This window comes from Thamnophis elegans, chromosome 7 (genome assembly GCF_009769535.1).
Source record: "Thamnophis elegans isolate rThaEle1 chromosome 7, rThaEle1.pri, whole genome shotgun sequence".
NCBI lineage: Eukaryota > Metazoa > Chordata > Lepidosauria > Squamata > Colubridae > Thamnophis > Thamnophis elegans.
In genome coordinates, this window is record NC_045547.1 from 7,737,951 (window position 1) to 7,753,933 (window position 15,983).

General features: G+C 47.7%; 1 protein-coding gene and 1 long non-coding RNA gene across 2 annotated transcripts in view; one reads left to right on the forward strand and one right to left on the reverse strand.

The window, feature by feature from the left end:
• Window positions 1–3,387: 3,387 nt before the first annotated feature.
• LOC116511158 lies at window positions 3,388–6,098 on the forward strand. Its single transcript, XR_004255725.1, has 2 exons — window positions 3,388–4,556; window positions 4,616–6,098. It is a non-coding gene; the product is annotated as an uncharacterized LOC116511158 (long non-coding RNA).
• A 1,464-nt stretch (window positions 6,099–7,562) lies between these two features.
• The window catches only part of LOC116511157 (USP6 N-terminal-like protein), an 84,171-nt gene continuing 75,750 nt past the window's right edge, over window positions 7,563–15,983 (reverse strand). The window contains 2 exon segments of the mRNA XM_032221016.1: window positions 7,563–7,736; window positions 7,738–9,197. Of these exon segments, the coding sequence (XP_032076907.1) occupies window positions 7,650–7,736; window positions 7,738–9,197 (1,547 nt within the window). The 3' untranslated portion in view covers window positions 7,563–7,649.

Genomic DNA, 15,983 nt, shown 5'->3' on the forward strand with positions numbered 1-15,983 from the left:
TCCTAAATTGATACTAATGAAAAGGGATAGTCCTCGACTTACAACCGCAATTGAGTCCAATCGTTTTGTTGCCAAGACATTTGTTAAGTGAGTTTTGCCCCATTCTTGCCACAGTTGTTAAGCAAATCACTGCAGCTGTTAAGTTACCTACAAGGTTGTTAAGTGAGTCTGGTTCCTCGCCCTTGACTTTGCTTCTCCGAACGTCGCAAAAAGAGATCACAGGACTCTGGGAGACTGCAACCATCCCAAGTGGGAATCAGCTGCCGAGTTTCCTGAATTCTGATCAGGTGACCACAGGAGGCCACAACGGTCGTAAGTGGGAAATCGGTCTTAAGTCACTTTTTCCAGGGACGTCGTCACTTTGAACGGTCACTAAATGAACTATTGTAAGTCAAGGACTGCCGGAGGGTCAATGTGATAACCCAAAAGAAGGATGGGTGGAGGGCAGAGAAAGGGATGTGTGCATGGGATGCCATCGATCCATTAGCGCCCCCCCCCCCGGTGTGAAACGGCCCATTTGGACCCCAGCCCAATCTGCAGAGCCAGGACTTCAGGGTCTTAACGGAAGGACTGGAAGTTGGAGGACAAATCTTACCTCGAATTCCATCCGCCAGTCAGTGCCGACTGGCGACTACGCGTAGGAGAGCCTTCTCGGTTGCAGCTCCGACGCTTTGGAACGATCTCCCCGTGGAGATTCGCACCCTCACCACCGTCCAGACCTTCCGCACAGCCCTCAAGATCTGGCTATCCCATCAGGCCTGGGGATAAGATCCTAATCTCGCCCCGCCCGAATGTCGAATGAATGTTGTGTTTTTATTGGTTATTTTCCTTTATTCACATTTCTTTTGTGTCCTGTCTTACACTCCCCTCCTATGAAATGTAAGCCGCCCTGAGTCCCCTTAGGGAAAAGGGCGGCCTATAAATGTCAATAAAATGACTAAAAAATGACTAAAAATTACCTCAGAGGTTAGATGTTCCAGAGGGCGGTGCTGCAGCAGAGAAGACCGTTCTTCTGGATCCTGCTAGTTGGAGTCCTGTGACTGACAAGATCCAAAGGAGGCCCTCTCTGAAGATGCTAACTACTATTTAATACTTATCCAATAGGGGGCAGCACAGTGGCTAAGTGGTTAAGATCAGGGGTGGGTTCTAGCTGGCATTACTCCTGGTTCGCTTGTGCATGTGCTTTGCACGCATGCTGCACACACATGCACAGTTCAATGGAAATTGTTTTGCGTGTGCGCAAAACTATAAAAAAAAAGAGATGGTGGCAGCGACGGTGACGACTGGGGAACTGGTTCAGGGGCGCGGCCAGCCTGGGTCGCTGCTAGTTTTGCGACCCAGGCCAGCATACCACTACCGGTTCGGCCAAACCGCACTGAACTGGTAGGAACCCACCTCTGGTTAAGATGCTGGGCTGGTCGGCGGGAAGGCCGGCAACCCAGATTGAAAACCTGAGCACCATGCAATGGGGGTGAGTTCCCGTCCTATCTCCAGCTCCTGCCAACCTAGCAGTTTGAAAGCATGCAGATGCAAGTAGATAAATAGGTACCACTTCACTGGGAAGCTAAGAGCACTTCATGATGTCAAGCTGACCACAGAAATATCTTTGGACCGCACTGGATCAATGGCTGGTTCGACACCTGAGCATCCTGCGACTGGGAGAGTTCCCGTCCTCGCTCTAGCCAACCTAGCAGTTCGAAAGCATGCAACTGCAAGTAGATAAATAGGTACCACTTCACTGGGAAGCTAAGAGCACTTCATGATGTCATGCTGGCCAGAGAAATATCTTTGGACAGCACTGGCTCAATGACCTTGAAACAGAGATGAGCCCCTCACCTTTTAGTCAACAAGTAGTGGAGTAAAATCTGCAGAGACTTGGTCCTGTCTAATAGGTGCCACGAGACCCCAGCCAAGAGCTACTGACTGTTGGCTCATGGTGCTGCTACCGTGGACCGCAACCATTTCTGCCTTGTTTTTTTGCTAAGCGGCTTTGAATAAGGCAGAAACCGAGATGTCTAGGCACACTGGTAATTTTTTTTTCCAAGAGAGGGGAAAAAAACACCCTCCAGGTTTCTGATGAATTTAACTGTTGGGAGTCTCTATGCCTATTATATTATTTAAACTTTTGCTTCAAAGCGGTAACTTAGATAACTTTGATCTGGTTTCAAGACACAATGAGGGTGACAGGTTATAATACCTCCTTGGGGGGGGGGACCTAAAAAAGATTCAGTCAACTTTGCATTTGGGCTTTCTTTTGACAGGCACTTGGAGACTGGCATAGAATACACAATCGTGATTTTTAGCATGTTAAGAACACAAGTCAGAAAGCAAATAGCAGGAAGACACGGTTTTTTTAAAAAAAAAACGAACAAAGATGACATAAGAAAAATAGCATATATATATTTTATGTATAAAACAATCTACAATATTTAATAATCTCCATACATATCTTGGCAGCTGCCGCCGTTCTGCTGCCAGCCTCCAGTAAATTGTACAGCTTTAAATTTCATTATCATTATTACAAATCACAAAGCCAAACTTTAAACTTTTGAGATTATGACATAATCACACGGTTATTATATACATACATTTCTAGACTGCAGGAAATGAAACTTGGAAAAGTAAAAGACAAAGTATTGTTTGTCAGTTTAGAACAGGGTTAGGAAACACGCGGCCCTTGGAGGCATGGACTCTAAGTCCCATCATTCCTTCCCCATTGGTGATGGGGCCTGAAGTCCAATATCCTTTAGAGGAACACACGTTGCCTCTTCCTTTAAGAACCTTTGCTAGAATGCAAAGCTGCATGCAGTGGTGGCTTTTTAATATATATATATATATATATATATATATATATATATATATATATATATATATATATATATATATATATATATATATATATATATAGTTGAATTCTCAAAGTAATTTAATTTTTAATTTTAATCTATAAATATATATAAAGTCACAACCCCTGGTATGCCCAAATATGGGAGGAAGATCACACTGGTATGCCCAAATATATATATATATATATATAGTTGAATTCTCAAAGTAATTTTAATTTTTAATTTTAATCTATATATATATATATAAAGTCACAACCCCTGGTATGCCCAAATATGGGAGGAAGATCACACTTCCATTCTCTGTCCTTCGGCTCGTCACAAGAGACCATCCAGACAGAAACCCAATATTTTGTACTGTTGCCCTTTTGTTACATTTGTTATATTTGTGCTGATAAATAAATAAAGGGAGACTAGTATAGATCTATTTCAAGCTATTTAGCTCTCATCAGCTAGCCATACCCTTGCTGGGAGGAGCACAGGTTCGATTCCCAGTAAGGGTATGGCTAGCTGATGAGAGCTAAATAGCTTGAAATAGATCTATACTAGTCTCCCTTTATTTATTTATCAGCACAAATATAACACACACACACACATATATATATATATGAAAGACCACACTATCACAATAATGCCGTTCAGAAGCAAACGCAGGCACTAAAGCAGAGTTCTGTTTAAGGCAGTCTGTCCAACTCATAACTCAGATAGACCACAGACCAGGTTTGGTGGTTAGTGTGGAAGGGATCGACAAACCTGTTGGTGGGGTTGCCTCTGTGTGTGTGTGTGCACGCACACGCACAAAATTCAGGCTCAGTGTGTAGTGTGTCACAAATGTTACGAATGCGATGTAGTGTAGTGGGAGAACAAGAGTTTGACCATGTTCGCCAACTTTTGTGCCGCCGAGACAAAATCTAAGCATTTCAACATTTTGCTCAGCGTCTGTATCCTTGAGTGGGCCGCTGTACAACCTAGGGGATGGCTGTGTGTGTGTGTACACGCACGCACATCCACGTTGCCTCTGGGCGGACCTTGCAATACTGCTGTGAAGAGTTGGAAGACCCAGAATGACAATTTGTGTTATTTCCTAGGTTTAACGTTGGATCTTTCTGGGGAGGGGCTCTTGGTTCTTTGTGGCGATGGTCACTGCAGATTTTAAAGAGGAAGGAAAATACAAGGGTCGGGTTGGATTAAGGCGCTGCTGAATAAAAACCACAGTGGTGGGATTTGCACAATGGACTGAGCTGCAGACTCTTGTCTTACTGAAGCCCGGAAGAGGTGAAGTTCAGAGAAACGCTGAACCAAAAAAAACGTATGAGCTGTTATCGGGGGTAACTCCATGCGTGGCGACTTTGAAGACTTGTGGACTTCAACTCCCAGAATTCCTCAGCCAGGCAGCCATGTGGTCTGGAGAATTCTGGGAGCTTGGAAGCTCACAAATTTTAAAGTCGGCTGGTTTGGAGACACCCCTGAGTTATAGGATGGTTGGGAACCCAAGGCGGCGACTTAGGAAGAGAACGTGAATCTCCTAGTAAACAGAGATGTGGCTGCTTGGACAGCTGGAACTAGATGTGACGAGATCAGATTTCCCCACCTGAGGCAATCTTCTGAAGGACATCAATCCTATAGCAGCTTCGAGGTCATTCATTTTTAGCACACGTTCCTTCACAGATAAACTAAACCAGTGTTTCTCAACCTTGGTCCATCTGAAGATGCGTGGACTTCAACTCCCAGAATTCTAGGAGTTGAAGTCCACGCATCTTCAGATGATCAAGGTTGAGAAACACTGAACTAAACAGAACCAGCAAGGGTATTTGGCCTTTTGACCCTCATCTCTGGGACCACTGCGTCACAAACTGCCTGTCCCCATTCCCCAAAACCAGTGGGATTGAGAGCTCCACCATCTTGTTCCTGAACCGCTTATTCCAGCTCTTTTTGCTGGAATAAGTTTGTTTTTTTTTAAAGCGAATTCCAGAGATGCAGTAAATTTTCTGGCTTCCCACCAAGGATGAAGAAGCACTTCAGCGCTAGACTTTTATACCTATAATCATCTTTTTAAGGGCCTAATGCTACGGCGGCCCTAGTCCAATCAAGGGCATAAAAGTCGATGGCTCTCGAGAAGAAGAACAAGATGTTTCAAGCTCGTTATGGGAATGGAGGAGGATGCTCAAGGAGAGAGCAAGGGGCAAAAATGACAAAACAAGAGAAGGGGAAAACAGCCCTTCGCTTTGAGATCACAACAAACCCCTGCCGGGCTAGGAAGCGGCGGTCCTTGGCACCCATCAAATCAAGGTACATCTACAAGGCCACGGCGTTATTCTGGGCGCAAAAGAACAGGCCGCAGGGAACACCTTGAATTGCGGAGTCCACCGATCGGCTTAGGCAACACCCGCTCACCTAGTTGAGCTCCACCAGTTAGCAGTTCTGCTCGTTTTTAAGGACTGCCGGGAATTAAGATGGCTGCAAAATTGTAATGAACAGCCTGGCAAACCCGTAATGGAGTCCTGCATATGTCAGTGGTGGGTTGCTCTTATCTTTGCTACCGCTACAACGCTCATGGTTCATTCGTGTACGCGGCGGACGTGCGCTGTTTGCGTGCCTGACGTGCACCACGCAGGCATGCACATTCCACCGCCCCTGCCATGCCCAGCTGCTTGTTGGAGGTTGTGCAGGCATCGCACGCAGTGCCTGTGTGGGCAATTGGCCTAGTTGCCTTAAAAAGAGGTAAGGAACGCGGGCGGGCGGGTGAGCCAAATAAGCCACTGTACCGGTATGGTGGCCACACCTCCCGACTACTACCGGTACGGCTGTACCGACCGGAACCTACCCCTGGCATACTCCCTCCTCAGTCTTCTTGTTTTTACACGTTCTCTCCAAACCTGGCAACTTTTAAGGCTTGTGGACTTCAACTCCCAGAGTTCCCCAGTCTTAAAGTTGCCAAGTTTGGAGGGCCCCTGTTCTAGAACATACATTTCTGTGCCGTTTCCCTTTTGGTGACGTGAGAGATATCCAATTTTGGATGGATTTGTCCGCTGTGCCACCAAATCCATCCCGAAAGCCATCATCCAAAGGTCAGCCCCCAGCATAAGCCTCCAAGACAATATTGCTAGCACACGGGGCAGAGAGGAATAAAAGTGACCTGGCTATCCTACGAAAGCACCGAATGTTTAATTGCAGAAATAAAAGAATGCACTGGAAAGGCTCACACCTCTTTAGTGTTTTTGCTTTGTTTTTTAATGTGAGGCGTCTGTTTCAAGAGAGCTTAAAAAACATGTCCTTAAAAAAAAAATCTTCTTTTTCATCTTTCTGGGGTAGAAAGGCAGAGAGGTTGCTCTTTCGCATGCTTCCTATGCAGAAAGTTGTGCGGTTGTTTAACAGGAGGCGAAGGGCCTATTGTGAGTGTGCAGAATGGTTTCACGTGCCCCCCCCCCGGGGGGGGCTTGCAGCTTCACAGATACATCCGGAACATTTGCACAATGTCCAAGCCCTACAGATATTATGTGCTCAACAATACTACCCAAGAAGGGGTTAACGGGTTGGGTTCGAACCAATGGAGCGTGTGCTCGGTATTGGTGACCCCCCCCAAGGCAGGTGTGGAACCCCACGTGGAAAAGGCAAGGACAGGACAGGGCTGGGAAAAACCAGGGCTTCGTCCCTTCCGAAGCATATTAATTCTCTACACCAGAGTTCCCCAACCTTTCCGGGTTTACGGAGCGGGGATTTTTTTTGTGGGGGGGGAGGGGATGGTTCCAAGTGAGAGGCCAGCAAGCGTGCACGCACATCTCCATTTGCACAAGCAGCAGTCGCATGAATAGCTCGTGGCCCAATAGTGGGTTGGGGCCCCGGGGTGGGTGGGTGGGTGGGTTAGGGAACCCCTGTTCTGCACTACAGATGCCTCAATTGCATTTGCTGGGTTTCTAACCTCCCCCCCCCCCGCCCTCCCCAGGACTCACCTGGGAGACTCAATGTGACAGCGACTACAGTGCATAGCTGGCTCTGGAGATGGGAAGGAGTCGGTCCAACAGGCCAACATCTTGACAGTGTGCTACAATTCATGTACAGTCCTGGTTACAGAAGCACCATTTCATTGGCTACGTCAGAATGCCACTGATTTGGACAGAGAGGTCTTCTTCTGGCTAGAGCTTCACTCTCTAGAGGTGGTCTTCCGAGGACCCCGAATTTTTTTCCTCTTCTGCAGCTACCGAGGCAGTGTGTTAAAAAAAAGTCAAGACTTCCCACCCCCCACCCCAACCTAACCCCCTCCCCCCCCAAATCCCTTTCTAAATAACGGATGGTTTATATAAATTAAATTAAGCAAAACAATTTTTTAAAAAAGTTAAAATAGAAAGTACTTTGTGGACTCCGGACATCCATGCCTCCGTTTTTTTTTAGGCTCCGCATCTGTCCCCAGCCAAGGGTCGCCCGGGTCCTAACATCAGGTCCCCCCCCCACCCCGAAAAAAGGCAGCTGGCTGAGAGGGGCTTTGCAAACTTTTGAGGCCACTGGGGTCGTTTCCCCCAAGGAAGCGACTGAACCAAACAACTGTCAGGACAGCCACGGGGAAGAAGATATTGCTACATTTATGAGATCCGTTTTGCTCTGCCCATTTCTCAGGGCCGGCTTTGGCCAAAATCGAACACCTTGGGAAATAGTGTTATGCTTTTCTGCAGGACGGTTTGAACTGTCCTGTGTAGAGAATACTAATCTTAGATCACTCTCGACCCAAAGCACGTTCTTTTCCAGGCCTTTTAGGTGAGCGGATGTAATTTATATATATATATATATATATATATTTATATATATATTGTTTCAAAGCAGCACTGATTCGTTCATAGACAACCCATCTGCTTGGTGCCTGTAATGACGGTCGGGGCCAGGGGAACTCGGATACTGGTAGGAGGGGGGGGCCGAGTTCCCCTGAGGCTGTCCTGTATCTCAGAGGCCTGTCCACGGAAAGGGTGGGAAAGTTGTGGTCTTCAAGAGGCTTAGGCTGAAACGCTGGGTGTCTCTTCAAGTGACCGAAGTGACTTCGGCCACCGTCTCCGCCCCAGGGTTGTCCGTAGGCTCCTGGTCTGTACGCTAAAGGGGGATCCGGCCATTTTTTATGATCTGGCAGATAATCTACTAGAGGGATTGCGGGACGGTGGCCTCTGGGGCTGCTTGGGAAGACCTCGTCGGGGAGAACCTCTACCCGACTCGAAGGCGTCACAACAAGATTCTGGTGGAGGGCGGAGTAATTTCTAGGTGGCCTCTCAGAGAGCATTTGATGAGTTTCCGTCTCCGGTGGAAAATCGGGAACATACAACTGAGTGGCGGAGCTGGTCCGAGTCCCGTGATTGTACTGCGTGGCTGTGAAGTTACCATCTTTGGTCGTGTGCTTTGGAGAATACCCTTGGTAAACAGGTGGATTATTATACGTTGGGGGTGGCTGTCTCGTGTGAGATCCAACCACCGATGCGTCAGATTGGGAGGAGTATCTGGGGACCCTTGGTCCAGAGCTGAAGGCATAACTGTTGGATATTTTTGGTGGACTAGATCCTTTCTCGATCTCTTTTCTGGAGCCGCTGGAGAAAACGGTGCTCCTTGGATTCTGCAGGACAACTCTTTCCGGGGCCTGCTCCACAGAGCTTCCATTCTCCAGATCGGCTTCAGGAACATTGTCGTACTGCGAGGCATTCGACCCCCGCTTACTTTCATCCACGTCCCAAACCCTCGTTTTTTGCTTGGGGTTGAATCTCTGAGCTTCGTCTTCCGGAGCAGGGGCTGGTCCTGTCCAGCCCTGCTTTGGCAATCTGGTCTTAAACTCCATGGTGATTTTGGTGGTTTTTTCGATTATCTTAACGTCGGAAGGTTTAATCCACCTGGGGACAAACTCTTTCCCCGTAGTTAACACTGCGTTGGAGTTTTGGTTCGCAGTTGCGTTGTGTTTATGCTTGGGCTCAGCCTCTGTTTGCGCTTCAGGCTTCCTTCCGGGGGTCTCCCCATCATGCTTTGGCAACCCACTTTGTGCGTTTGGTGCTACCGGCTTTTGCTGATGTCTCAAAATCTGCCTCTTTTCCAGAGAATTTTTTCGTCTTTGGCGGTTTGGCGAGCTTTCTTGGCCTCTCTCTCCCCGTGGTGTCGGTGAGCCTTCCCTGTCTCTCTTTATCCGTGCCGTAGGTGAGCTTTCTTGGCCTCCTTCTCCGTATCTCCTTGGTGAACCTTCTCGACGGACTTCTCCAGCCCTCTGGCTTGCCGGGGCCTCCTTCGCTACACTGTTGGTTTTTTGTCCATTGACGAGATGCGTGAGATTCAGCATGGCTGGTTGACTGTTGGCTGGCGTTTTCCCCAACTTCTTTGGAAATTCATCCTCTTTACCTAGAAGAGGAAGAAAATGAGCAATCAATATTTCTGCCAATCAAATTTGCTGTTATTTATTAGCTTTATAAGGCCTCCCCAATCAAAGAGTCAAGGCAGCTGTAATTAAAAACTCAACCGAATAAGCAAATGCTCACCATGACCTCCTAGACAGATTGGCTTGTTTTTTTTTGTTATTTTTTTTTTTACATAATGCATTATAGGGTGTGAAATAGATAAAAGGAAAGAAACAATGCTGGAAGGTTTAAAGATAAGCTCAACCCTTAGAGGTTAGAAGTTTCCGCAGATTTTACGCTCAAATGCAAACCTCCGTTTCTCCCTGGATGGTAACAACTGCAGGCAGTATGTCTGATTATATATATATTTTTAAAAAAAAACGCATTCAAGCTACCGAGGATTTTCTGGAAAAAAGCAACTCAATCTTTTTTGATCCAAACTATGCTGACTGGATGTTTCCTATTAAGTGGACACGTCTGGCCTTCCTGAAGCCACAGAAGATCAAGGTCTTAATTTTAAAAACCTGCTGAACCCCATTTCTGAAAAATTTGGCGTACCCAGCAATTACTTGGGAGATGGAAGGGAGAATTTTTGTCTGCTGTGAATTTTATAGAGGCGCATCTTCTAGCAGCTACGGGGTTGAAACAGAATACGGGATGAACTGAACGATATTATATTCACTGGGAAATCATGACCGGTTTCAAATCGCTCGCTCTCCAAGAGCAGACTGCACAGTCAACTACCGTATTTTTGGGAATACAAGATGCACCTAAATTTAGAGGAGGAAAACAAGAAAAAATGGTTTTGGGCCATCGCACATCGTGTTGTCGCGCTCCCCAGCCCCCAGAAGCACTCTGCAGGCCAAAAACAGGCCCATTTTTGGCCTCCTGAACCCTCCGTGCATCCCGTTTTCACCAAAAACAGGCCCATTTTTGGCCTCCTGAACCCTCCGTGCATCCCGTTTTCACCAAAAACAGGCCCATTTTTGGCCTCCTGAACCCTCCGTGCATCCCGTTTTCACCAAAAACAGGCCCATTTTTGGCCTCCTGAACCCTCCGTGCATCCCGTTTTCACCAATTTCTGGCCTGCAGAGTGCTTCTGGGGGCCGGGGAGGGTGACAATGCGACGCACAGAGGGTTTGGGAGCCCAAAATCGGGCCCATATTTGGTCAATAAGACGCACCAAAATTTTCACTGACTTTCAAGCTGTGTTGAAACAAATAAAACAAGGAGACCTAGAGGAGGATGCATGGGGAGGGATGATTGGCTTATGGAAGCTGCAGTCACAAAGGTGGATGAAGCTCATAGGGAATATGGCATCGTTAGCTCCAAAGTTATAAAGACCCCCCCCCAGCTTGGAGGCATTTTGCCACCAAAGGCAAGCTCCTAAGACCACAATGCATCTATCACCCTCAGACATCTAGTAACGTGACAAGCTTCCCTGTATGCAATTGGTCCTTTGACCCAACGGGCTCAGTGTTTGATCACTGAAGATGTCACAAGCCTTAAGCCTAAGACCTTTTTCCAGCCCAAAGCTATGTGTCAGGCCTGCAATTACATTCCTTTTAGAATTTTGGCCTGCCACACTTTCTCTTATTTCAATATGCTGTTTCTTTAGTATAGTCGATGGGAGGGGGGAATAGACAGGAGTGAGATTGTGGAATGTATTGTTTTTCATTCTTTACTAGAAGCCAAGGTCATCCTTTGTCTCCGCCCCAGTACACCTGACCGGAAGCAGCTGGGTGTGGATGCCAGCGTGGAGGAAGAAGATTGGACCATGTGATGGATTGTGGGTGTGGGGACAAGATCGTGAACTTTTAACTGGGTGGAATTCTGATGTCATTTCCAGTATTGGGATTAACACAGATGTGCCTAAGATGTCTGCTTTATTAAATTGGAACTTTAAGGATAGTTTTGCCTTGGACTCTGATTTAATTCTACATGATATTTGGAACGCTGACACTATGGTCCTTTGCTAGATGGCCACCGCCAGTGCAGAATTCCAAATTAAAACCTTTGTGACAGCCAGTGATTGCCTAGCCACATCCAATCAAAGATGGATTCTATTGTGTGTAACCAGGGTTAAGACACACCTCTACTTTTCAATCTCAGTGGTGGAGAACCAATTTGGGCTTGGTGTGTCAAAAATTCAGGAACTGCCTACCTTGACTCTGCTAGCGTATCTCACACTCTCACACACACAGACACAAAAGAGGCCTCTCTGGGAGACGAGAGGAAGAGGAGGGAAGGAAGATAGAGGGGAGGAGAAGAAAATGGAAGGGGGAAGGAGAGAAGGAGAGAGGGTAGGAAGGGGAAGGGGAAGAGGAGGAGTAGGGGAGAGGTAAGGGAAGAAGGAAGGGAAAGGAGAGGAGGAAGGAAGAAAGTAAAGAAGGGAAGGAGGGAGAAAAGAAAAGGAAAAAGAAGGTGGTGTCAAAACAGGTGAGGGATGGCAAACAAAGCAACCCGAACGGTTTGTTATAACCCTGTAATCGGAATGACAAATGTGTAACAACGAATGTAAAAAAGAATGATAACAATGTGAATGTGTAGCTATAATTGTATATAGAGAACACAAAATAAAAAACTTTTCAATAAAATTAGAGGCCTCTCCTCTCCTCTGAACCCTCTCTAGATCACGGTCCAAGGCCTCAGAAAATCGTGCGAGAACACTTGCACAATTTTGGGACCCCTCGGAAGCTGTGCGAGAGCAAAGCCGTCTTGCACAACTTCCACAGGATCCAAAGGTCTGATGTCTCAGCAATGGCCGGGGATATCACCTCTGTGACAGGCACAACACAGGTTCACCAACACCGCTCCTCTATATGTTTACTGACGAGCCCACGAGACCATTTTAAAACACCCTTTGTGCCTCTCATGCTCGCAACCTAAAAAAGCCCATCACCCTCCACGCCTATTTCTATCCAGGTATCTAAATTTTTGAGGTCCCAGTAGCATCAACACCACCTCATCATATAGTCACTCTGATTCGTCTCCTTTTTAAAAAGAATTTGAGTCACTGCATACTTTCCCAAGAAAAAAGCATTGAAATGTTTCTAGGTCACTGAATCCTTTCTTGCTTTGAAGATTGTTTTCGGTAACATCTCCCCCCTCACATGCCAGAGCGAGGGGAAAAGGGCCATTGGTTCGGGTGTGTGCATGATTCAAAGCTGTTTAGATGTTGGAAGCTCAACATCTGAATTTTGAACAATGGGAAGGGCAGGAAAGATCGAAGCCGGAATCACCTTGAACTACACTTGCCAGTTCTCTAATTAAGAAGCGGGGGTTACAATTGGAGGAGTAACCATGTATTAACAGCCAAACTCCCAACTGTTGCCTGGGAAGATCAAAGACAGTGCGCGCAGCAGGGCCTGAGATCTTTTATTTGATGTACAAAATAATTGGACAGATATTGCACGGCCCACAAAGGCAGACTTAGAGAAGGGACACGGACGGACGGACGGATGGACGGACACACACATACACACACACACACACACACACACACACACCAGTTTAAGATTCTCAGGGAACTTGCTTGTTGTGGGTCCCATCCAGGAGGTGGGCTGTTATGGGTTCAGGAAAACCCATAGCTAAGATTATGGCTGGCCCCGCCCACCACGCTCCACCGCTGCCATGCCACCCCCTTAGGACGCTCCACGCGGCCCGTTTTGGATGCGAGGTCAGTGCAGGGCCCGCACGGAGACTCGGGGAGGGGGAAATCGGGGCTCCCGGAAGGCCTCCGGGGCTTGGGGGAGGCAGTTTTCGTCCTCCCAGAGGCTCGAGGAAAGCCTCCGGAGCCTGGGGAAGGCAAAAACGCCCTCCCTCCCCCACCGTGGTGCAGGAGGCCAGCTAAGCCACACCCACCATAGCCACGCCCACCCAGCAACTGAGGCGGAGAACCTGTTGCTGAAATTTTTGAAGCCCACCCCTGGTCCCATCAATTAGGGATTGTCATCTGGCGGCCCCACAAAAAAATAAGCCTTCTCGGTGGTGGCCCCTTAGGGAAACATCACTTCCCTCAAAGTACAGTTGTGCCCCACCCTGCTGCTTTTGCACAAGGCCCTAAAAAGGGTCTTTGTCAGGAGGCCTGGGGAATCACAAAAGAGAGAGAGAGACACAACCAAGCGGCTGGTTTCATTGTTTTGTTGTCATCAAAATTCAGACGCTTAGCGACCGATTCATATTTATGACAGCTGCAGTGTCTGTTTCGGGGGTCACGTGATCCCCTTTTGCGACCTTCGGACAAGCGAAGTCAATGGGGAAGCGAGATTCACTTAACGACCGGGGGAGGGGGGAGACTAACTTAACACTTGCAGTGATTCACTTAACAGATGTCTCGCTTGGCAACAGAAATTTGGGGCACAATTGAGGCTGTAAGTCAGTGATGGGATTCAAATAATTTAACAACTGGTTCTCTGCTCTAATGACCAGCTGGGTAGGCGGGGCTTAGTGGTCATGTGACCATGTGGGCGTGGCCAACTCAACATTACTCAGGTCGATGGGCACTTTGCCTTAGCTGTGACAATGTAATAAAGGTTAACCGGAGAGGCAGTTTCTGTAAGCAGGGCAACAAAAATCAGGGTAGAAACAGCACCAGAATGTTTCCTTCCTGCCTCCCTTACAGGATTAGCCCTGTAAAGAGGAAAAAAAACAAAAGGAGATTTCTCCCAACAACCGGTTCTCTGAACCTCTTAGAAAGTTAAGAACCGGTTCTCCCGAATAGGTGTGAATTGGCTGAATCCCACCACTGCTGTAAGTCGAGGATTACCAGCAACAAACTTCAATTCAACCAGGCTCAGATGTCGAAAGAGATATAGTCTGCCTACGTTGTTGATACTCCAAACTTTGCAGACATCTAAACCCTCAAAAGTCTGTTTGGCCAAATGCACAACCCATCGTCTTTTGCTCAAGCCCTGCTTGCAACTTTCCCCTTCTTACGACTTGCTCTCTGTTGGAGCCTCTTAAACAGGGCAAACACTGGACCCTCCTGAGGAAGAGGAAGGAAAGAGAAGGCTGGAAGGAAAGTGTTCTGTCCGAGGCTTCCCGAGAGCACGAAGCAAACTCCTTGTCCCGACAAAAACCCCTTTTATTAATTGACTGTGAATTCTGCTCATTCACACCCAGCAAAAGTCTTTCAAACGGAAGATTTACAGTCACAGACCTTATATGGCTTGGAGAGCTGCCAGGCCGATATCTGCAAAACTTGGCAAGGAGTCTCGGAGGGTCACGAACCAATTAAGCGAACTAATCGTCTCCTGCAAACTCCACTCCCCTTTCGCTCCTCTTTTATTTCCTCTGGGAGGGGCCATTCATCGTCCCCCTGTGGCCTTACTCCCAAGTCAACCCTTGTTCTTTAGCTGTTCCCTTCATCTGGAAACTCTGCGCATGCGCACACTGGGAATAGGCTCCAGCTGTTCCTCTGCCTCACTGATGTCTGACTCTGAAGGCAGCTGATAACTCTCGGACGATCCTGCCCCCCTCTCTTCCTCCGACACAGAACCCTCATCATAGCCTTCCCCAGACTCCAGGACTGGCCCATGTTCCTCCCCAACCTCCTCACTGTCCGAATCTGCTGCCAGCTCCACTGGCGGGCCACAATAGAAAGGGATGGTTAATTAAAAGAGGGAAGAGCACAGTTCTTTCTTTGCCTCTCTTCCTCAGAGCTGTCACCGTCGCTGGTTCTACTCAACCTGGTTGTCTATTGCTGCTGCGACAATGGCTGAATTCTACAGATCTCGGTTTGTTGTTAGAACTGAAGAAGTGAAACGGACGAAGACAGCCTCTCCTGGGTGTTCTGCGCTGGGGCTCTGCGGCTGGCAGTGCGTTGCCTCCTCTCCAACTCTTGACAGAGATGGTTTGAAAATGCAACTCCCTTGAAATGGGGGGGTGGGGAGGAAGCTTCCTTCCGTGACAATATGTTTGCAGCCAGGGCGAAAAGCCGAGTTTCCCATTATGCCTTTTGCACAAAAGCAAGTTGCCCAATTTGCAAGCCTGTAATTACAGCGGGACGGCTAGGAACAATACGAGAAATGACATTCGTGCTCATAAGGAACGGCATTGTCTTCTTTTTTTTCAAAACAGCGACAGGCTTCAAGTGCAGATTTCGGCTCAGGGTAAAACAAAACAGCCAGGACCTTGAAAGCTGTAGGAATTTCTGCTCAGCTGAACTGGAAAAAAGAAGCTGGTATGCTGGGATTTCTTCGGGCAACCAAGGGGGGTTTCATGATACTCTGCAATTGTAGAAGGATGCTTTTTTTTTTTTAACCCGCTTCTACAAGGCTCTGTTGTGGAGCTGGCAGCCGAGTCGGACAGTGAGGAAGTTGGGAAGGAACATGGGCCAATCCTGGAGTCTGGGGAAGGCTCGGACAAGGGCTCTGCATCGGAGGCAGAGAGAGGGGGCCAGGGCCATCTGGGAGTTATGTGCTGCCTCCGGAGTCAGACATCAGCAAGGCAGAGGAACAGGGGGCACCTGCTCCCAGCGTGCGCATGCGCAGACCTGCACAGAACAGTTAAGACAAAACGGGCAACTCGAGAGTAAGGCTTGGAGATGATTGGCCCCTACCACAAGACATAAAAGAGGAGCAAACAGATGTGAGCCTCTGCAGGAAGGGATTTTGTTCATTCTGGTCAGTTCAAACTCTGAAAAATTCCATTTGTTTGGCCTTGCAAAACTAATTGGCAATTAGGTCTTTGGCAGTATTTCAAGGGAGATAAAGGTGGGGGCTTATCAGCCTTACCCTGAAAGACTGCGGCAGACTTCTGTTGGACTTTTCACAGACTGTTTGTGACT